Below are 23046 nucleotides of genomic sequence, written 5' to 3'. Positions count from 1 at the left end.
AGGAAGGAAGGAAGGAAGGAAGGAAGGAAGGAAGGAAGGAAGGAAGGAAGGAAGGAAGAAAGAAAGAAAAGAAGAAAGGTGTGAAAGCACACTTTACAAACAGAGAAAAGCTGCAGTCATTCCAGAAGGACTGGTCTCTGTCTTTTACACACCAACAGAGGGCAGAGACACTACGCACATAACAGTTCCCTAGTCTAAAGTGACATTTGAGTTGCAGAGGCTTCTGAGTGACAGGGAGAGTAGAATCAGCTCACTCTACCTAAAGCCACCTCTACCAGTCACTCACCTCACAGATATTTACTGGGCAACTACCAGTCATTAGGAAGTTGTTTTGTTTTGTCTTGTTTTTAATTTTGTAATGTAAGTGTTCCTCAAAGTGTGGTCCACATATTAGTACTAGAGTTCATACTGCTTATTACTGGTCTGCCATGAGGTAAGTACAAAATGAGGAGCAAGAATGCTCAGCACTCTAACAGTGCCTTTGTCTTACTGAACATGGTATAGAGCAGCTTGTCATCATTAGACCACTATGGCAGGCTACCTGGGGCACAGCTATGACCCTGTCATGTACAGGAGACTACACACCAGTCCCTGGCGGACTGCAAAAACTACAAAGATGTGGCTATTCACATTAAGGGGGTTGTTCTAAGCCAGGGTCAACACAGCAGAAGGCCAGATGATGAACATTTTAGGCTCTAACTTACACAGATCTTTTAAAATACAATAAACCATGCTTAGCTAGAAGGCAAGACAAAAATAGATGAAAGTCTAGACTTGGCCCACAGGCCAGCCTGCAACTCCCCTTTTTAGGAAACAAAGAATGCCGCCATCATAAACAGCAAACAAGGCAAAATCATCACTGGGGCCTTCTGCTTTTTCTCATTTCTATCTCCATCACTATCAATATTCCAAACACTGGCAGCATCTCCTGAACTCTTGTTAAGTGCAAGATCTAAGTCAGAGGCTGGCAGGAGGTAACAATCCTGCTGAGGAGAGAGGGCAGAGTCCTAATAGTTCAGTACAGGATGTCATGCATCACGTAAGAACTTCATCTTCTATAAATGACCAGAAGGTAGCATGATCTCCCTCCCCTGTGCTGACAGCAGGAAACACATAATGGAGGATGTAAGGGGCCTGTGTGGCTGGGGATCACAGCAGTGCTTTATGGTGTGTGTTGGCCTGGGCTGGGCTTACTGCTCCCTTTAGGAAGATGTAATCATGACACAGAATGTCCTTCCAGTCCAACGGTAGACTGTACTGTCAGAGTGAGCTATACCTGGGCCACTGTGACTCCTCCTGAATACCTTACAAAAGTCTTCAGGATCTGTGGTGGTGGTACAAACACAGCTTCATAAACTCAGGTTCTGTGGAATTATCCACTTCTTGACCTTGTTTTGTAACCTGCTCAGTATTTGAAGAAGCTATAATCTTTAACCAATAGCTTTCATTCTTCTTATATCCTCCTTGAGACAGAGAACACCCCCAAAAGTTTCCACTCATAAGAACAATGGGAAGGGTTCAGATAATGAACCCTGCAAACCTCAGAGCCAGGTCAGCTGGAAAACAAAACGCAAGGTACCTCTGAACTAGCAGACAAGAGTCTCCGGTTAGTCTTATCATGATTCTCATGATACACAGCTGTTTTTCTGGAAAGCGTGGTTCTGAGTAGTTCAGATGTTTTAAACAAATACATGCCATCAGACTGTGTGATGTCCATTTTTGCTTCAGTCACCAAAAATACCAGAGATTTAAGGAGACCAAGAGGAAGAGATGGATGACAAAAGATGGCTACTTTTGTCAATGCTACATCAAATACTGTTGCACATATTTCTCGTTTGTAAGCTTTCACTCTGTAGACTCAGTGAGCCAGAGGTGAGCATCCATGCCCCATTTGACATCTTCTTCAGTCAGGAACCAATGGCTGAGCATTTGTAGCAGGCTCTGATTAATACACTGACCAGAAAGACAGACGACAGTGGTCCCTACCTCCAACGCACTACATTCTTACAGGAAAAAGAGTGGAGAGATGGGATTCCTAGGGTAGTTATCCCTCTCTAGCTTGAGAAAACATGTAGCAGGTATCACTATCAGCTCGAAAAAGTAAAATTCCATCAGGGTAGATGAAGGCAGCTACCTTCAGTGACAGCATTATCATTTACAGGCAAAATAGTCACTGTAGGAAAGTACAAAGCAGTCAGCTGGGGATACTTCTGGCTTAATGAGCAAAGTATTTTCAACAGTTTGAAATAAGAGCCCTTTGGTATGGTAGATAGATGTGATATCTCTACTCTATGAGAGCAAAAGCTACCACATAATACTATCTGCACTCTTAAAGACAAACAGCAATCAAGCTGCACCTCAACAGGTATGTTTTCCTTTACCAGACAAATGAGATAGTGACAATAATACCACAGAACATGAGCACCTGGATTCCTCAAATCAACTTCTTAATGACAGCTGTTAGCAACCCCAACAGAACAGTAGATAGAAACAATCCAATCTCTCATGACAATTGTGCATACTCTAACAACAAAGAAGAGTCATCACACCATGGGCTGAGATACTTGAGAAAACACAATGGTTGCTGTGTGTGTGTGTGTGTGTGTGTGTGTGTGTTGCATCTGACTATGAACAATACACAGGGAACCTACTAAGAAGGGAGATTAAGAAGGGAGATACGGCAATGCTGGAGGCAGCTGGAACACTTCACAGGACAGATGACATTTGAGTTGAACTGGAGGAATGAATATGATTTTGTTCACCAGAAGGACAGGGAAGACTATGTAAAAGGTTCTATGGGTGGAGAATTCAGCAAGGATTAAATACATAAAAAAGCAAAGCTCCTTTAGGACAAAGTCACAGATAGGCCTGGCAGAGCCGATGTACTGGGGACTGATTTAGAAACAACAGCTATAATACAGGTACTATAGCCTGCAATCTACCATATTTAGCCTTTGTGAGATCTGGGGATAAGGGAGGCATAAAATTACATATATATTTGTCTTGTGTCTAAAGATAAGGAAAGAACTAGAAAAAAGTCAGGGTGGTGACAAATGCCAGCCACACCATGTGGGAGACTGAAACCGTATGATCAGAGTTCAAAGTCTGCCTAAGAAGTACAGAGATTGTCTTAAGAAGTCAAAAAGCAGAGGCCTGGGCTACACTGTGACAGGTCACATTCCCCCAAGGTCTTTTGCTAAGGGTAATCGCAGAGGACAGCTTTTTGGCAGAGATGATGCTGTACATTCCCCATCTAACTGACATCAGCACGGACTTCAGAGCCAATCTCTGCCTACAAGTAAGACTGAGGCCACATGGGCTGAGGCCTGTTCTTGTCTCTACCTGCAACAGCACGGCACACACATCTGCCTCTCCTCCCTGGGGCCTGTGAGAGCCAGACATTAGTCACCCTACCATACTGACTGCTAATCATATATCACCAGAGTAAGACCTGCTCACCTGGGTCCCCCCTGGGCAAACTGGCAGCCACCATGCCAAAATGGGTATTGGAGTGGAGGGAGGGGTGGCTTCAGTGCACATGGCATCTTGAATAATTATGTCATACTGTCAGCAACCCAGGGGAGCAATAGTCACAGTGAAAACCCTTTTCCAGAAAAACTCTTTTAGAGATGGAAGTATGGGGACAGAGACCAAGGCCAAAAAGCTCCAAGTGTCCTACCTCTAGGGTTATTAAGAAATGGAGTGAGAATCTGGGTAGGTGGCACACATTTGTAACCTCTACATTCTGAATGCTGAAGCACCAAAACTATGGGTTCAAGGACAGTGTGAAGTCTAGCATGGACTATAATAGCCAGACTGTCTCCCTACTACTCCCAACAAAAAAGCAAAAGAAATTAGGTAAGTCCTCAATACCAGTTCAGCTGCCATGAGACTGTGGGGGTCACATAAGTTTAAAACAAGCTGAACTTCAGTGTCATCAGGAAATGAAAGAGAAATCCTCCCTCATGGGCTCCTGAGGGCTAAGAGGGCAACCAGCATCACCTGGTACACAGTGTGTCCTCAGCTCCTAAGACAGCTTTTGACACAGCAGCTCAAAGTCGGAGCTTTAGGAGCTCTGGCTGCCACTCCTGTTGCCCCTGTTTTAACAGAGGAAGGAAGAGCAAGGGCGGCAATACTCACAGTCTCTTCTTATCCACCACACGCTTAACTCGGATGGCTCTTTGTTCAGAGTAAAGCTTACACACTCCTGTTGAAGCAGAAAATACCAGAACACAGACCATTTAAAGTGGCTTCTCACGCAAAGGTATCATTAAAACTAATGAGACACTATGGTCTTCAGCTAGCAAAGCTCTATTCTAAATTGCCTCTCTTACGAAATACCACATTTGACCTTTAGAAGAAAATGAAATACTTTTTAAGTAATCTTCAACGAAATCCAAAACCGCAGTCCTGTGCTCCTTCACTTGCTGGGAATGTATCTCCTTGTGGGCTGTAAGAGAAAACGACAACACTCAGGTCTGTGCTCAAGGACCTTACAGAACAGTCAGCCTCCTCGGAACACCTCATTGAGAGCATGTTCAAAAGCACAGCTATAAAACAGCCTCGTGTCAAGTGAGACTAAATTTTTAAGAGTAAGATTTATTAGGGTTCACCAGGTGAGAGATTAAACCCATAGAAACTGCAGCCAGATAATTTATAGCTTATTACAGCACCAGGGGAGCTGAGTTGATCCAGTTCCTTCCGGAATGCTGACCTGGCTGTATTAACAGCATCCAGTGCTGAGGTTCACCTTCAAGTGACATGCTTAAATCACACATGCTGGACCACAGACACCCACTGCCTGAGTTCTTTTCAGCTGACAGTGGCTGCCTTCTTTCCTTAGAAACTGAGTGGCACTATCCATACTATGCTGCTCTCTAAGAACCTTTCACACTGATAAGCCACAAGGACGAGCTACCACATAGAAGCCTGTGGCAGCTTCTATGTTAAGATACTGCTTTTGGTGGAGAGGCTGGGTGCAGGCATGATGCTAGGACTTGACAGAACTGCCTCAGCCAACTGACATTCAGAGGCAATGAGTAGTCTAAACTCACATAAATGCCTAATGCCCTTAGGGGTATGAGGCATAGGTTATGTTTTTTTCTAGAGAGCTACATAAGCTGGAGCTCACATAATGATTTGTGTACCATGCAATGCTGCACACAATCTTTAAATTTTGTGTGTTGCATATTTTTCCGGCAAGCTTTCAGCAGACTCTCCCAGTGGTCAAGCAGTGTTTTCTCAGCAGCTTCTCCACCAGAAGTCTCTGTCATGAGCCCAACAGCACCTGGCAACTTTGATCTCTGTAGTATTAATGTGTGTGCTTAAGAAGCAAGGGATGAAACTCAACAAAAGGGAGCTAAAACTAGACATCTAGTGCCAGGCACCTTTCTAAGCATGCTGTAAGAATTTAAGTGAACCCTAAGAGATATGCCTAATTACTGTCTGTACTGTTTCAATGAGGAAGTTGAGCCCAGGAAAATGAAATTACTTGTCTAAGGCTACAGAGCATGTGGCAGAGCTGAGGTACATAGCTTTTAAGTCATGGTTGCAGAGCCTCCTCTCAACCATGATGTCTCATACGGGAGTTGACTTTGATTGGACAAGTAGAACTTAGAGAATACTGTTCCATCCTTAGCCATATGCATACATCCTGCCTCTCAGGACATAGCCACACAGGCATGTCTTCACAAATATGTAAATGCTTGCACACACACAATCTGTTTCCTCTGACTTGGCCTCTGGTAGGTTATGGATTCTATTTACAAAGGTCCTATCCATTCCTGCCTTTCATGTATTTTACCTAAGTGACAGTCTTTTCAGGGCTTTAAACAGCTTAGCACACTGACCAAGAAGGAGGATTCTAAAGTTTTAAGTCCTAAATGCCTTTTAGAAAATAAGAAGGAATGGTTAAGTGGCTACACCATGAGTTGTTTGACTGGTTGGCACATTCATGGGATCTGTTGGCGTCTTCAAGAGCACTTCACCTTCTGTTCGGAGTTGCTGAATTGCCTCTGAACAGGTCCTCATGAATATATGGGCATCTTGGTCTATCTGGTCTCGCTCTGTGTCTGTCATCCTCCCATATTCAGACATGATATGACTAAAAAAATAAAAGAAGAAGAAGAAAATGTGAGGGTGGCATCAGTGAGAACATGATGCAGTCTGGGTACAGTGTCAAGAAGAAAGGTTTCCCTGACCAAGTGACACTGAAGCTAAGACTTCTAGGGGTTGGCCAGAGGTGGGAGAATGATCTAGAGAGTGGAGCAGAAGGCCATGGGGTAGTTTTCTACACAGCTTCACAGAGGCAGGCCAATCTTACAGGCTGCAGCACACAGCTTTGCTAGTAACAGAGGCTGCGACTGAGAACTGCATAACCCAGTGGCTGCATTAGAGTTGCAAGCTTCTCACCCTGCATGCTGCTGGGACACAATCCTGTGGGTGCTTGAAACATAAGAGGAACTTCTGTGGGCTGTTCTTTTTTGACACTGGAAAACGGTTTTCAAAACTCACAATAAAAAGCCTCTAGAAATAAATTCCATCTCCCTTGATGCGAAGGTAAAACTTCAGAAGTGACCAGGCTGGTAAGGGCATCCAATTTCAGTAACACGGCCCTGTGTGGCAAGCACAGAGCACCTAGCTCTCCCTCATGAGAGCTGGGCGGGTGTGGCAGCCTAATCAGGAACAGACACTCCTCAGCCTAGTTCAATGCTCTGGACAGCTGAAATCCACACTCCAATGCTGCAAGCTAAAAGGGCACTTATGTACTGTAGACACTCAAACCACCCCACTTCCACTCACCTGTCTATCTAGTCATGAGGACAAAACACAAAGTCCTGACTATCCCATTTCCACCCAGGTCACAGGGTTTCCACTCTGCATAAGCGGCTCTGACCATGTGCCCCATCACCTACTCCGGTCTCCCATGGTACTTAACCAACATTACTTTGTCATGCTGTGCTGATCAGGATATTATTGTGTTTGCACTCCAAAGCTGCTCTCCATTTCTCAAAGCTAGGACCACTTCTGACCCTCACCTCTGCTGTGCTGCTATCTACTTTTGACCCTGATTTGCTTTTCTCCATTGCAGTTATTGTTCCCAGAAATACCAAAAAGTCTGTTTTTCTCCTCTGAAGCCATAAGGGAATAAGGACTTGCTGCCTGTGTCTGCTTTCCCAATAAAAACAGGCAGCACAGAGTGCATGACTAACATCAGACAGGCACTGAGCATATGCCAGGCCTATCCTCAGTGCTGTATATGTACCTGATTCCTTTATTTAACCTTCACATGGCATTCATTCTCATGTGTATAAGCCCTCTTAGGATAAGTACTAGGCTGGGGTTCAAAACTGAGTACGACTCGTTTCTGATCTCCACAAAAAGCACTCAACTATAGGAGTGATCAAGAAGGAAGCAGAGAGTGCAAAGAGCTGCACTGACTGGTGCTGCTCTGGAAGTAAGCAATAGGGCTCAAAGTAGAGTGTGGTCAGTTCCAGGAGGATGGGATGCTGGGCAGGACAGGCAGAGTAGAAGGCATGCCCTGACAGAGGATGGACACAAAGACCTGATACAATTCTCCACCGTGTGAGTGATGGTTTGAGTGAACATGTAACATCTACTCCACAGCTGGACACATGTGAGTGAAGTAGAGAAAGGAGCAGGAAAACTGGTCCTAGGTAAACTAGGCACCTGGCACAGTGAGGGGCAGTACATGGCATGCACTCAGTCTGTTTCCACACTGATGTGTCTGGTACATGGCTGCACCATTCCTCCTAAGACAGCGTTATAGTAAGCACTTATTTAAAATTCAAGCACAGACACTGCATCCTCCATTCCCAGAGTAGGGATAAACAGAGCCGTTTTACTTTGCATGGTTTCTTCATAGCCAACTGCCTCGAGACTGAAGAATCCCGACCCCAGGTATTCCAATCACAGTTGAGGGACCACTGCCATTGTCCAAGAGAATGAGAAAGGCTAGGTACAGGCAGTCCCATGGGGTTGCAAAGGAGATAGATGTGAGAGACATCGACAGGCAATACAGACTGCCTGGGTATGGAGACAAAGGAAAAGCGTAGGACGCCTAGGTCTGGTGTACAGACAGACATCACATCTAGGACAGAAGGCACAGGCTGGAGGGAAGGAACTGATGGTACTGAGTCAAAGGTGCCAGACCAAAGTTAGAGCCTTACATGTGGACAACTGGAACACTTCCAAGAGAGCTCCCCATCCTGATGTTGCCCTGTTATGAGCATGAGCTACACGGTGTGCATGTGAAACAGCAGGCTGAAGCTAGCAAGGCCACAAGTGAAGGTACAGTAACAAAACATTACTATTCTGAAAAGGTCAGACATCTCATAAATAATTCCAAACTATTCTCATGGGATGTTCATATATATAAACATCAAGTTTTATTTCCTTGAATGTAGAGAAATAATTGTGTCACAGATCTCACTATATCTAAGTAGTAAATTCAATTACAGTAGATTATGTGAAGTATGAGTTTGAATTGGTCAATTTACTTCAGGAGAAAGGTGAGGTACAGTGAAAAATACAAGTTTATTTACTGGCTTGGAAATGTAAAGGAATGTGTTTCTCCTTTTAACTTGGTTGACTGGTATATTAAGAAATGTCAAGTTCAAGGTCAAAACATCACTGACCTTCTCCTGAGTATAGTTTTATATAGAAGCAGCCACCAGATGAAGGTGAACAACAGTCAGAAAATAGCAAGTGAGTGCTTTACTGAGCCAGGTGCTGAAGGATGTGGCAACTTAAAGACTATGACCTTGTTTTTGCTGGCAAAGTCAGATTCACGGTAACCATAGAGTGCATACTGGGCAGATAATATGTATTGTCAATACACATTATGAAATTAAATTGTTAGTTCCTATCTACACATAGCTGCTGAGCACAGACCTTGCTTTCAATAATCTATCAAATAGGTGATGGCGGCAGACTTAAGCATATAGATGTGTTACACCTCACAGGACAGCCTAATACTTTCCATGCACTGACACTCACCACTGTTCTAATCTAGCAGGTTACATACATTTACCTACTTAATTAATTCTCAAAACTTCCAGGTAAGTACTATTATATTCCCACCTTACAAATGGGGCAACTGAGGCACAGAGAGGCTATGTAACTTGCCAAGGTTACACAGTCAGCTATTAGCAGAGATGGGGTTTGACAAGGCAGCCTGCTCTGCAGTCTCAGACTTTGTCAAGCCTTAGAATACTTCTTTGTTTTGTTTTTTTGGAACCAGGTCCCATGTCTCAATATCACTAGGTAGCCGGGCATGGCCTTGGAATTCTTAATCTCCTGGTTCCACCTCCCAAGTGCTGGGATTACAGGTGTGTGACACCATGGCCAGCAAGCACTAGAGTTCAGAATGGATTCTTCAGAGGCAGGCATGGCTGAGCGAGGCAAGAGTAACAATGTAAGCAGGAGAGAAGAGCGAGGACTTCAGACTGGTGGGAACATAGGATAAGTGGGAATGCTGTCCTTAGTGGCCTCGGAGCTGGTCAGGAACTCTGTAGCCAACAGAAGGCTGCATGTTATAAAGGAGAAATGAGGTGACGACATGTGACATGGAACAGTGGTGGAAGGTCAAGCCTGGGGCTACTGACCTTGAGCTAAGAACCTTGCTTTATTCACGTCCATGTTCATTTGCTTGCATCATTTGTTTGCTGGCTTGTTAGCATCTCTTCCCCCATTTGGTGCTGGGACTGAGCCCAGGTCCTCATGAATAACAAGAAACTGTTTACCATTGAGCTAGCTATATGCCCAGCCTCTCTCAACTCTGTTTTCTAGCACTTATAAAGGGTCGGAGCATGATAAAATTTTGTAGAGCTTAAATTTCAGAAAGGGGCTGCTGGGTGTGGTGGGTGCACCCCCTGGACTACAGGACTAGGGAAGGGGAAGTAGGAAGACTGGGAGCTCAAGGCTAGCCTGAGCTGCATAGAAAGACTACCATTTCAATAAGACAGACATAAAGAAGGGAGGATTAATGGCAGGGTTTAGGTGATAGCAGGAGGTTCAAAAAGGCAGAACCAGATGTAGTCTGCCTGAAACAGAACAGCTGTTGCAGGCAGAACTTAAACAGTCCCTGAAATCTGGGCCTGTGTGCTCAAGTAAAAAACAGAACACAAACAGAGCACAGGAAGCACTGGAACTGAGGGCAAGCAACCTCAGCAGAAAAGAAGCAGCGTCCTGAAGACAAGCTGCCCTACCACCAACACAGTGCTCCGATGGGCTGACCAGGAAAGAGGCTCTCCACTCTGTGGTTAAGATCCTGAAGAACACAGGGAGGTCTTAAAGAATGATAGATGGTCTCTGAAGTGCTACAACTCAGAGAAAGGACCCATTCAGCAGCCTCATTCAGATTTACTTTTGTACATAGGTCTAAAACTGAGCCTTTGGCCTCTCTCTTCAAACATGTTCTCCAGCAGTTTGCTCCAGACTGTCCTGATAGTGATTCCACTCCTCCTCTTGCTCAGGCCCCAAACCCTGACATCACCCCTAGCTCTGTTTTGCCTCTCTCAGTTTGCATTTTATATAGATCTATCTACATATCCTGTTGGTTCTACTTTCAGAAAATTCCCCACAGAATCTATCTATCTATCAGAATCTCCCATCCAGTCTGTACCTAAAGCTTACTCCAGGGTCTGTTCCTTCTGCCCAGCCTTCCTCATCTGCTTTGGCACACCAGCCACATGGATGTTCTTACAGATTTGGATACTGTCAAGCTCTCTTGCACAGGCCTTCCAAAGGCTTCTAAGAGCAAAGGCTATTAGATAAATAAGGCCATTCTCGAGGAACTCTCTGGGCTCATCTCATCCAACCCAGCCTTGGCTCAGGCTCATTAGCCTTTTTCTGCTCCTCTACCTTCCATGCGTGTTCATATGGACCTTACAATCCCTGGTTCTCCTTCTGGAATGTTCTTTCCCAGGTGTCTGAATAAGTGACTCCTTACTTCCAGGTGATGAGAGGACAAGCTGTGTTACTTGTCCCCTACTCTGCAGTCTAAGTGGCTTTTCTGGGAGTTAGTGAGGTTTCCAAGTCAGAAAGATACTAGCTTTTGAAAGAATATGCAACCTGCCACCAGGGTGGACCTGTACAGCACTGGTTCCAAAAGCATTGGGCCAATATCCTCTGAGGGGGTCCATAGTCCCAGTTAATGGGACTGGCTCAGTGAGGGCAAAGATCTAAAGGCTAAGCTGAGAACACGGATCACTAAGGGAGGAGGACATCCTCACACACTGTACACAGACCCACATGACTTGGATGCTGGAAACCGACAGTGCTGTTACTCTTTCAGTAGCAACAACAGAAACCAACAAAGCTGTTTTGCCAAGTGGCATTATTTTGTTGCCAGGGTATCATGGAAAAGGTACAAAATGGAGAAATTATTTTAATTAAGGTCATTGTGAGATCCAGCCAGAGGCTGCCTAGGCTGCATGCTGTTCTGCTCTAGTAAAATGTCATTATTAAAAAAATTAAATGGGTCAATAAAGTCTGAGGTCTACATTCTGGAAAAAATTATAGCTTCCTAATTATGTCAAACTAACAAAGCCTCATAGTCTGAAGGCAATATTTCAACCCATACTCTTTCAATTCTGTGATTACACTGCTTATAAAATGTTCCTAGGAGCAGGCCAAGGCCAGCGCATTACACTGGGAGGGGGGTTGGAAATCTGAAAGGCTGGCAACAGTCTACAACCTTAGTGAAGGAGAACTTGGTGGGAGCAGATGAGGGAAGTTTGTCTCCATCTTCAGGGATCGTACAGTGTGGTAACACCTATCCCCTTTGTCCTGGCATTTCTGTGTGTATTAGCTTCCCTAGAGTGAACCCTGGCTTCCCCCTCATCGGCCTCCTAAAAGAGGAACAGGAATTTCCCTGACGGGTTCTCCAGCCAAAAAAACAAGGGGGGGGGGGATGTACCTAGCCCTACTCCCCACCTCACCCTCATCCCCATACTAGCCTGCCCACAGAGAGCAGAGGTTCCCTCTATTCTACTCTCTCCTAGCAAAAGCACCTGGCCCTACTGGCTGGGAGCCAGGGACTATGACTGCTCAGCGGCACTAACCTGACTGAGTCTAGTTTAGGACCAGAATAGCACAAACTGTCTCACCTACAGTCTTAAGCTCTGCCATTTGGCCTAGTTTACCCCCACCCCCCACCTCCCACCCCAGGCTTTGTTTGATGGTCAGGGCATCACGGGTCATGGGAGTTAACTCAATCATCACTCACCAAGGGACTCCTAAGTGCCAGGAATTCACAGACCTCATTTAATCCTCACAGGACCACGGTTCACATTTCATCAGAAGGAAAAGAAGCACAGAGAAATGATGTGGCTGATATCCAGCCAAATTGGACAGAAGTGTGTCTGTTCCCAAAGTCCATGTTCTTTCAAAGTCAGAAGACCAGGGTAGGCTGGAACTAGGGTATTAGGGCTAGCAGAGAAGACTGAATTTCAATAAATGCTGGGCTAGTTAAGAATAAAGAAGCCCCTGGGACTATGTCCTATGTGCTGCTCAAAGGGGTTAAGTGATGTACTTAAGCCACACAGCTGGCTTAAGTCCAACTGAAGTCCCAGTCCCCAGAGGTCCTGGTCATCAGCCCCAGTATTTGCTACCACCGTGGCTAGAAAGATATAGCTTGGGGCTGTGGTGGGCTGAAGTGAGAGGCCAGTCAGAGCTGTACAGTCTGGGAAACTTGAAAACTTGCTGTTTCTCCCTCCATCACAATCAGCCTCAGACTTTGCTACAACAGCACCATTCTCCCAACAGCACTGAAACTGGAGTTTCACATCACTTCAAATGTGGCAAATGTTATCTTTTTGTTTGTTTGCTTGTTTTTTAATCTCATCCTCAACCATTTAAATACATGAAACTGACCTTAGCTAACAACCTGTGCAGAAACAGACAATGGGCAGGACCCAGCCAGGAGCAAGGCACTGAAGTCTGGAGAGAAGATGGCTTTCTTACACTCTTAGAGCTGCTAGGGGTGGCCTGAGGCAGACTACCTTCTATAGCACTCACCATCTACCTGGGCAGATGCTTTGCCAAGGCAATGGGAGTGTTAACAAGGAGCCTTTAAGTTTTAATGTGAATAAAACCTCAGGACTGTAACAAAAGTAGCTTGGAATTGGACCTCTTGGCCCTTTGTCTTATCTTTTCCTCATTCAAACTCCTGAATCCCTTAATAGTCAGCATTTTCCCATGTTTGCCAGTACATTCAACACCCTCAAGCCTTGGCACATACTTTTAGCTTTTTTTGGAAAATCAGCTTAGTCTCTGTGTGTAAGACTCCTTGTTCTTCTTGTACTGTGACACTTTATGGGTTGAGCCTGTCTTGCTTTCTTTTTCTGTTGCTGTGACAAAAGCAACTTAAGAGTGAAAGGCTTTATTCCAGCTTATAGTTCAAGGTACCATTGTAAAAGGGAGGGGAAGGCAGCAAAAGCTTGAATCAGATGATCAGACTGTACCCGCAATCAGGAAGCACAGAACAATGAAAGCTGGTGCTCATCTCACACTATTTCAAATAGTTCACAGTCCCCACGCAGGGAAGGCGTCCTGCCTACAACTAAGGTTAATTTTCCCACATCAGTTAACCGAATCTAGTATTTCCTCACACGTACCCAGGCTTATCTCCTAGGTGATTCGGGGTCCCGTCAGTTGACAACACTATCACAGAGCTTCACACATGTGTAGCAAGTGTGGAGGACCTCAGAATGGTCAGCATGCTTGTGTGAGTGCCAGTGGCAGGACAACAGAATTTCATGAAAGGTCTATAAAACTGTACCTGCAGCCTCAGTTGTTAGAGATCAAGGAAAGCAGCTGGAAGTGCTGAGGCTCCAATGACTTGTAGTTTCCTCAAATAACTGCTGCTTCCAGGTAGCAACCTATTGAGTTAGTACCTGGGACACACCTTCAAAAATAAAATTTGTACTGCCATCTAGTGTTCACCAGCCAGGTAACACAGACTTTAAGATAGTACTGTGCATCAGGACATCTCGGTACTTGTAGACACAAAAATGAAATACGTTTAAAAACATAAAACTGCTTGTTAAACTTGGGGACAATGTTGGGAACTGCTCATATTTACCTAGGATATGAGTTTCTCTGTTGAGAAATACATATTAACTATTTCCATTTTGCATGGAGGATTTTTTTTCTAAAGTAGAGTACCTGATATGTAGACACTTTTTCATAAAGACAGAGCCAGAGCCTGAGAAAGATGCTCATGGTGATGTCACTCCTATGGAAAATTCTTCATGGCCAGATTCTGATGATTTGGTCAGTTTCACAGTAAATCCATACTGCAGCCAGGGCAGGACCACATGCCTGTCCCACAGTGCTCCTGTGTGCTGACAACTAAATCAAGGCCAGAAGCCATTCTGTATGTTCTGGCCAAATGCTTTCTTGGTTTTCCAGATGGCACAGTACCTCTTCGGTTGTTGAGCCAACACCTTAAGAGAAGGCTCCTTCTCAGCACTGCTACTCATTTCACTATTCCTACGTGCCAACAAGTAAGTCCCTTGACACACGAATTCCCTCCCTTCTTTTTCTCATGGTAATTCCTCTTCCTTCAGACCTCAGCTCAAGTATCACTTATTCAAGGACATGTTTCATGACAAGATCAAGGTCTTCAAACTCCTAAGCTCTCTCTCATTTGTGTGTGTGTGTGTGTGTGTGTGTGTGTGTGTGTTTGTGTGTGTGTGTTGCCCCTCCTGTACAATGCTGCCTGCTTATGTGACAAGGAGCAATATGTCTCTTTGTCCTCACACAGACTGTCACATGGCAGACACACAGTAAAAATGGGTAGCGGAAAGTCAAGGACTAAATAAGACCAAATATGCATTAGTACTTAGGATTGCATCTCACAGATAGACAAATGAAGGTTGAGTATGGAGGAGATACAGAACTGACTGTGGTCTGACTCTGATGTGGCCCTCAAAGGCCTATGTTGGAGGCCTGGTCCCCAGCTGGTTAGTACTGAGTCATGACTGGATCATCAGTTCACAAACAGCTTCAAGGAGCTATTGGTAAGCAGTGCCTATCAGGAGGAAGCATGGCAGTAGACATGTCTTTGAAAAGGGTAGTATCCCACTTCTCTCAGTTTTTGGCTGCTAAGAGGTGAGCAACTTGGCTCTGCCATACTCTCTGTCATGACTTTCTGCCTTACCAGGTCCACAGTAATAAAGCAAACAACAAAATAAACTGGAAACAGGAAACAAAATAAATCATCTCTATGTTTAAGTTGCTCTCTCAGGGATGAAAATCTGACTAACACAACAATTATGGTACTTTTCAAATGCAAGGTAGACAAATAAGACAAGAAAAATGCCAAAGTTCTATGGTGAGAGTTAAGGATAAAGAAGCATAAACTGGAATAGTGAGAGGAGGTGAAAATACAGTTAGTCCTCTGCATTTGCAGCTCATTCTCATTCTCATTCTTATGGAATGGCAGATTCCATAGACTGTCCCAGAAATTCAGAGCACTATGACTGTGTCCACATTGAAAGCACATGAGCTCTTCTCCGCATATGGGAGTATGCTGAAAGTATCTTAAGAGCACTGATCCTGTACTGGAGACCATCAATCATCTAGGATGATTCCGGTAAGCACACACAAGCATGCAAACACTATGCCATTTCGTGAAGGTCTTTAACACCTACATCTACGATGCTGGATCGAATGCCCTGGGGACAACTCCACTGTAATGAAGCCCAGGGCATAAGACATTTTAGGAGCTAGTTAAAGGCATGATAAGATGCTATTCATACTATTTAGAATGACTATAATGAAAGCCCACCCATACCAAACACTGGTGTGGATGTGGAACATCTACATCTCTCCTCTGCTGAGGTAGGCTGTGCGACATCACCTTCTAAAACTGACTCTTAGTTGATTTTGAATATCCAATCCACAATCAGAAGAAACACGCACCTGCAATGTTGAAAACCTAACAACCTCTCACCTCACTATTTATGAACATTTATCTTCACAAACTCTTCAGAAGGCACTCTGTCACTGTCACGGCAGTGCCTGAAAACATCTATTTCTTACGCAAATGAATAACCAAATTATGATAATTCAGTAGAATGGAGTATAATTACACAATTTGAGGGAAGCCACTGGGTTTGATAATGAGCAAGTCAGAGAATAAACCTGGGAGAACAGAGAGCAATGGAGCTCTCCTTATAGCAAATGGTGAGGATGATGGGCATGTATCAGCGGTTAGGAAACTACAACCAAATGCAGCCCTCAGGTCCAGTTCTGTGTGATCTGAAAGCTAAGAATGTTTTCTGTTTTCCAAAGGTAGTAAGCAAAACAATCTATGTGACAGAAAACATGCATGTCATACAAAGTCTGAGGTGCTCACCGTCCTTCCAGAGTTGGCAGACCTCAATGACTGGCAGTGAAACCAAACAGTATGGCTTAGGGAATAAATAAATAAAGTAAGCATGTGTGTGGAAGGGAAGAGAGTTAAATCATCAGAACCAATGAGAACCATGATGGAGCTGGATTTCAGAAGCACTGGGGATGGGGGTGCAGGGCAACGTGGGACTGTCAAGTTCTCTGCAGCTGACGGAGAGGAAAGAGAATGAGGCAAGGCAGGAAGGACAGGATCTTGCCAGGAAGTTCAAGCTTCAGAAAGGAGTCTACCAGGAGGATGCCTCAAGGGTCTGCAAATATCCACGGCACTCCTTCCCCATGGCTTACTCTGTCTTTCCAGGTCACCAGAAAATTCTGCCAACCCTCCAGCATGTAGGCTAGAGGGTTATATAATGGAGAGACAGTTCTCCACCGTACTCCCCGGTGTGCTCTGAGCATCTAGAATTGCAGAAGGCCCTGGGCAGGTTTTCATAGCTCCATGTGTGTGTGAACAGTGAGCAGGTCAGCCTGGGGTAGCCCCTTCAGGGTCAGTTCCAGCTGCCCTGTGGCTATGGAGGGCTGTGCCGTGCTTTGCAAGGTGTTTAGCAGGCCTTTGCCCCACACCTGCCAGATGCCAGTAGCCACTGCTGTAACAAAATCTCTTTGTTATACAAAAAGATATTGATAACACACTTGTGGATGAGAACCAGTGGCTAGCCATGAGCCTTAGGGATATGAAGAGATCACTAATGTATTCAGAAATAATGATTGGGTGCAACATATAGCTGAAGCATTATGAAAACATGGATGAGAGGTTGATAAGGTCTCTGACCTCACAAAATTTACAAACTAGTGATAAAAACATTAACGGATTAAATAATTACACACTGTGATTCATGTTATAAAGAAAAAACACATGATGGAGAAATAAACACTACCAGGAGAGATCTGTCCTGGGGGCAGATATAGAGAGGCTAATGCCTCAACAAGTATAGACTCTTCTCTGTCCTCCATATACTATATAGTATAAAAGTTGAGGGCTGAGCTAAAAAGGGGGATGTGTGGAAATAGGAATACTTTATCTGGGCATGGCAGCTAGTAAAAGCCTGGAGCCTTCCAGGGAGGCTGGCAAGGCTGGAGCACTGTGGCAAAGAGGGCCTAGGAAGCTTGGTTTAAGAGGAGTAGGTGAGCTAATACCAGCACCGGGGATCTTCACAGTGGATCTACTCAGATATTGACAAAAGCAATGGCTACTGACTAGAAAGGGAACTTCACCACCAGGAGGAATGTGACTGTTAGTACACGAGGGGCTGAGTAAGGTGCTCCTGAGATGTGCCATAAGAAACAAAGGCCAAGCCAGAGAAGTGTTTATGGGAAAACTTCCAGGAACTGTCAAAAGAAGATTGTCATCAGGAAGAGAACTGGCAAGAAAAGCATGACCCAGTGACAGACACAAGTTTGAGGGCTGAAAATATGTTCTCAAGAATGCCTCCAAACCAGAAAATCCAGAGTCATAGGCAGGGATGGCCAAACATGGGTAAAAACAGCTCAGGAGAGCCTGAAAGAAAATGTGTTCCATGGACACATGGTCCCTGATACTATCCATGTTCAGGCAGCAAGTGAAATCTGTTAGTAGAAAATGGTAGCCACAGAGGTGACTAGTGAGTTGGCACATGGTGTTCTGCTTCGCTCTGGAGATACCGCCCCCCCATTAAGTAGTTTAAGCACTGGTGAGTGTTTATCAAGGTGATAGAAGCTGGAGTTACCTGGAAAGAGGGAACCCTGACTGAGAAGATGCCTCCATCAGACTGTTTGTAGGCAAGGCTGCAGGACATTTGGTTCATTAAAGACTGATGGGGTGGGCAGGTGGTCCGGATGTAGGAGAAAGCAGGATGAACAAGGCACTGGAAGCAAGCCAGTAAGCTGTGTTCCTCTGCAGACTATGCATCAGTTCCTGCCTCTAGGATCCTGCTTAGGGTCCTGTCCTGACTCCCCTCCATCACAGATCTTGATATGGAAGTATAAGAAATGAACCCTTTCCTTCCCAAGTTGCTTTTGGTCACAGTGTTAATCACAGCAACAGAAAGCAAACTAGGACACTGACCTTCCCCACTACAAGTCTGAGTTAGTAAAAAGTGAGGACAAGAAAAGGAGTGGAAGGTACAACAGAAAGGAATTCAGCCACCAAAGTCATGGAACTAAGAACCCACTTACCTATAAGCATTAATATAATCCTTCCTGTGTTCCAGGAGAAAATCCCGCAGCTTCCCAATGTGAGAAATCTAAAATTGAAAAGATGCCAGATACTTTATATAGACATGCACACATTAAGTGAACATACTAGTTTTCCACACAGTAGAGCACAGCTGCAAAAAGATTCTGAAGCTGCAAACTCAGAAATTTTGCTTCTAATTTTTCTGGGATGAGTGTGTGCTAAAACAAGGTCTTGCTATGTAGCTCAGGGTGGCCTTGAACTTATGGTCTTCCTGCCTCCATATTTAAGAGTACTGGGATGAAAGGTATAAGTCACCATACCCAGCGTACAACTTTGATTTTAGTATCTCACAGTCAATACCATGTTAACTCTCATGGGTTTTGGTCTCTTACCAATAGCTGTTTCTTCTCTAACTGTGATGACCTATGATGTTAGGCACCAAAGGAAAGTGCAAACCATACCAGACAGTACACCTCATGAGCTCAACACGAGTCAATTTTTTCGAGTGTACTATATCTGTATTCACAGACAATAGTTTTTTCTTTCAGGTGTTGTAGGGGATGGATCCTAAGGATGAAGCTGTACATACATGATCAGGACTTCTAGGAGTGGCAGAGTTAGCAATTATTTGGACAATGAGTTAAATCTATATATATCCCTCCTCATTTCATGGGTGCTCCCACGGATGAACAGGAAGCAATGGGTTGTGAAATCCTTACTTGCAGATGGCTGCCTTCAAGTTTAACAGAAAGCGTACACTAGGACTGCTGGTGTAGCCCTTGTCTAGGATCCTCAAGGCTCTGGTTCCATGCCCAGCACCAGAAACCAAATCAAAGCCTGTAGCACCTATATGTCAATGAGGAGTTAGTGAGTCAAACTCAGGTCACAGTCCTTGGGGACAAGTGTTCTGAGGGAAAAGAATGACTAGCCAAAAGTGTCTTGTGACTACTGCTCACTCAGACCCCCACTCTTGCCTTTGTGCTCCTGCTAACAGATCTGCCGAACTTTCACTTCTCCGTAAGGTTTTCTGTTAAGGCCAAGTCAAGATAATTTTCACTTTGCTCTGCATTTAAAAGTACCTCTGCACACCTCCCATTTGGCATGCTGGCAAATGCTGGTTCTGCTCTTATCTTTTATACACATGCTTCTCTTTTCAGATTCATCATGAGCCACCCAGAGGGCCTGCACAGTGTTTCCCGCAAGTCGGTATACAGAAGCACTGAAGATGATCAGCATTTTCACGAGACAATATACCAGTCTAGAGATGTATGGCAAAGGTTAATTAGTCCAGCTTCTCACAGAATCCAGACAAGTAGTACAAATGCAGTTCAGAAAGGTACGCTAGGGTGCTTAAACAGCCAAAGAAAAACTCAACTATGATTAGAATGTCAACAAATACTTATGGAGTCTGTCCAACACTGGGCAGTGACACCTACTTTCAAATACATTCCTTTCTCGTTCTAAGGGCCCAGCTATGTACACTGACCAGCACATTCCCATAACCAGCTGGGAATATGAGCCTTGTAGAGAAAAATGAACACATCTCAGGTCACATATTCAGTACACAAATCTCAGGCTAAAGCTCAGGTCTGTGACCATACTGGGCATGGTTCCTAGTTATCACAGCTGCCTTCCTTGTGTTCCTCCTATTTTCCATCCAATCTGCATTAGAAAATCCCACCATCAAGTGTGTTGGGGAAAAATTATAAGCTGCACACGCAAGGTCTATCACATGACATGTAAGATTTGGTAAAGTGATTCTTCTGGTTGGACTGGAATATGCTCTGTAGACCGACCAGGAAGGCCTAACTCACAGGAATACGTTTGTCTTTCCTCCAAAATGCTATGATTAAAGGTATTAACACCACTCCCAGTTAATTTAGTCCTTCACACTGATTTGTTTTTTGTATTCATGAAGTATAGTAATTCTCAGCAAGTCAAATGCACATTTTCCCTGGCCACTAGATGGCAGCACTAGCCTTAAAGCAGCAGCAACACCAGAAGTTCACTCAGAATCGGGGCCATTTTCCCCCAAGGGCTTTTAAACTTTTCTGTTTCTTCCTTTCAGTTTGGAATCAAAGAATTCCTCCAAGTTAACCTTTCTGCACATGTTGAAATTTAAAGAACACTGTTTTACACCTACACATATACTTGGATATGTTTGGGAAGTTTTTATAACACAGCACTGGGCAGAGTAGACACAAAAGGAACTTAGAGGAACATGGCTACCATCTGCCATCGTGGTGGCAGGCCTAGTTTAAATGTGTTACCTACAGAACAGCTTGGCTATCTGCTCCTTTGTGAGTGCTTTGCAAATTACCCAAAACAAGATAAACTTAAAAAAAAAAATAAAAGCCTTGTGCGAAATGGTGGGATTCCTCAGAATGTCCGCACTAATGCTGTTGGGCAGTTCAACAACAAACGCAGCGGACAATGTGTTTTTCTGATCACAGCAGTGGTCTGACTTGTAGCTCTCTCTACCCTGCCTAAGCTGATAGGAACTCTGTTAGGCTGGCAGGCACAACACTACCAACAAAGACTTGATGGAGTTCAGAACACTAAGTACCGATCTGCATAATTTGCCTCTGAAAGAAGCAAGCATTGTTCAAGATTAAAGAGACTCCAGAAGGTCCCTCTGGCATATTGTAAAAAGTTCTCTTACCATAAAACCATTATTTATTCTTCATTCAATTGGTTGTCACAGCTTGCTGTGTCAGCTAGTGTGGAGCACGGCCAGAAGGGCTGGTGCTACAGTGTGAGAGCTTGCCAGCTTCTGATAAGCTAGAGTGAGTTTTCACAAGCATTGGTTCCTGGGTTTAACCTGGGGCCTACTACCTTCAGTCTTAACTGAAAAAGGAATCCCCACCAATTACAAAATGCCTGAGAAAGCACAGACTAACACGCCTCTGGAGGTTGTGGACCCTGCTGAAGTCACCTTGGGAGATGTCTGAATTAGATCCCAGGAGAGAAGCTTCCATCTCTAGACAAGTGACCTACAGAGGAACCTGGCTCAGCCCTGCTTGTCCACTGTGCTCAGACAGCTGGCTCATTAGGACTAGTCTATGAAAGGTTCTTTCTTCTAATAACTGTTGAGTAAGCAAGTATTATGATCTTGGCCTACCTCCTTCCACTCCACCCCCAGTACAGAATGATGGCTCTCACTGCAGGCAAAGGCTGAAGGGGTGGCAGTCCCTAGAACAGCGGTTCTCAACCTATGGGTTGTAACCCCTTTGGGTTTGGTTTGGTTCAGCAGCATTTAGCACAAATGACTCCGTTTGGTTTGGTCTGTCTGTTGGGCCAAATGTTCAGTGAAAACAATGGCCTCCTGTAATTCTATTGAACAGAGTGTAAGGGGACCAGGCCACACCACTGCAATGACATGAACCTCAAAGCAGCTCAGCTTTCTAACTAAAGGCACAGACTGTGGCTTCTTCGGGTATGGGCCGAGGCCATGGCTGGTAATCTTGGGAGTCATGAGGACAGCCGTGAATACTCCATGTTACTGTTACAGGAGCTGAGGTGAGCTACTCTTCCTCAATGAGGCCCTGGGAAACAAAACTAATAAGAGGAGTGGGGATTCCCCAACCCCATGGCCCCTTGTCCAAGTTCCACCATACAAAGTAGACATGAGGCTTCTGTCAGGAAAGTTTGTATGGGCTGCATCCACAATCCAGCCTGACCTGCCTGTGCTCAGTGCATTCTCCTCAGAATATTTCCTCCACTCCCATTGCTTCTCTCTTTCCATTCATCCCCTCCTGACTCACCATATACCTTCTCTGGCACACTGCTTACACTGAACTCCATGTGTAGCCATTATTTGCCCTGCTCTTTTGAAAGCAGAAAGTGTACTGGATGGTCAGCATGCAGGCAGGGAGCAGGATGGCACCTCCAGGTGCAGAGTGACTGAGCCAGTCCTGGCTTCAGGGTCATGGTTGTGCCCCAAAACACTCAACTGTGCACTGTAAAGGTCAGGCTGGAAGATCTGCAAGGTTCTTCCAGCTACAAAGATCCAGGATGGTATGGGTGTCTGATCATCTGAAAGCTACTGTGACCAAAGCTACAGCTTCCACTAGGCCAGTTTCTCAACCTTTGGGTGAAGACCTCTTTCACTGGGGTCATCTAAGACCATCAAAAAAAACACAGATATTTACAATTGTATTCATAGCAAAATTACAATTATGATGAGAATAATTACAGTAGCAATGAGAATAATGTTATGATTGGGTTCACCACAACACGAGGAATTGTATTAAAGGGTTGCAGCATAAGGAAGCTTGAGAACCACTGAGCTAGAACAAGGCTCCAAGGCTGTATACACTGGCAGTATTCGCAGTATCTAACCTACTACATAAATTCAACAACAGAACTTCCAAGGTCTAGGCTTCAGAAATTTAAAGTATTTCTAATAGTTTGCATCTCTGGAAGGTATAGGGAGAGTAGACAATAAAAAG

The 23046-nt window shown here is 44.6% G+C and overlaps 1 protein-coding gene across 2 annotated transcripts in view; it reads right to left on the bottom strand.

Annotated features, from left to right (window-relative positions):
- Stx18 (syntaxin 18) overlaps positions 1-23046 on the bottom strand; it is an 89465-nt gene that overhangs the window by 24045 nt on the left and 42374 nt on the right. Inside the window, exons 2-5 of one of the 2 annotated variants that reach the window (XM_055623810.1) lie at positions 18595-18662; positions 5988-6103; positions 4373-4450; positions 4141-4207 (exon numbers count right to left, since the gene is read on the bottom strand). In XM_055623810.1, the coding sequence (XP_055479785.1) occupies positions 4141-4207; positions 4373-4450; positions 5988-6103; positions 18595-18662 (329 nt within the window). The remainder of the gene's footprint in view (positions 1-4140; positions 4208-4372; positions 4451-5987; positions 6104-18594; positions 18663-23046) is intronic. The other variant, XM_055623811.1, reaches the window with a different exon arrangement.

This window comes from Psammomys obesus, unplaced genomic scaffold (genome assembly GCF_907164565.1).
Source record: "Psammomys obesus unplaced genomic scaffold, mPsaObe1.curated_primary_1811, whole genome shotgun sequence".
NCBI classification, from domain to species: Eukaryota; Metazoa; Chordata; class Mammalia; order Rodentia; family Muridae; genus Psammomys; species Psammomys obesus.
Note: the sequence above shows the minus strand (reverse complement) of the source record. Positions and strands in the feature narration are given on the sequence as shown.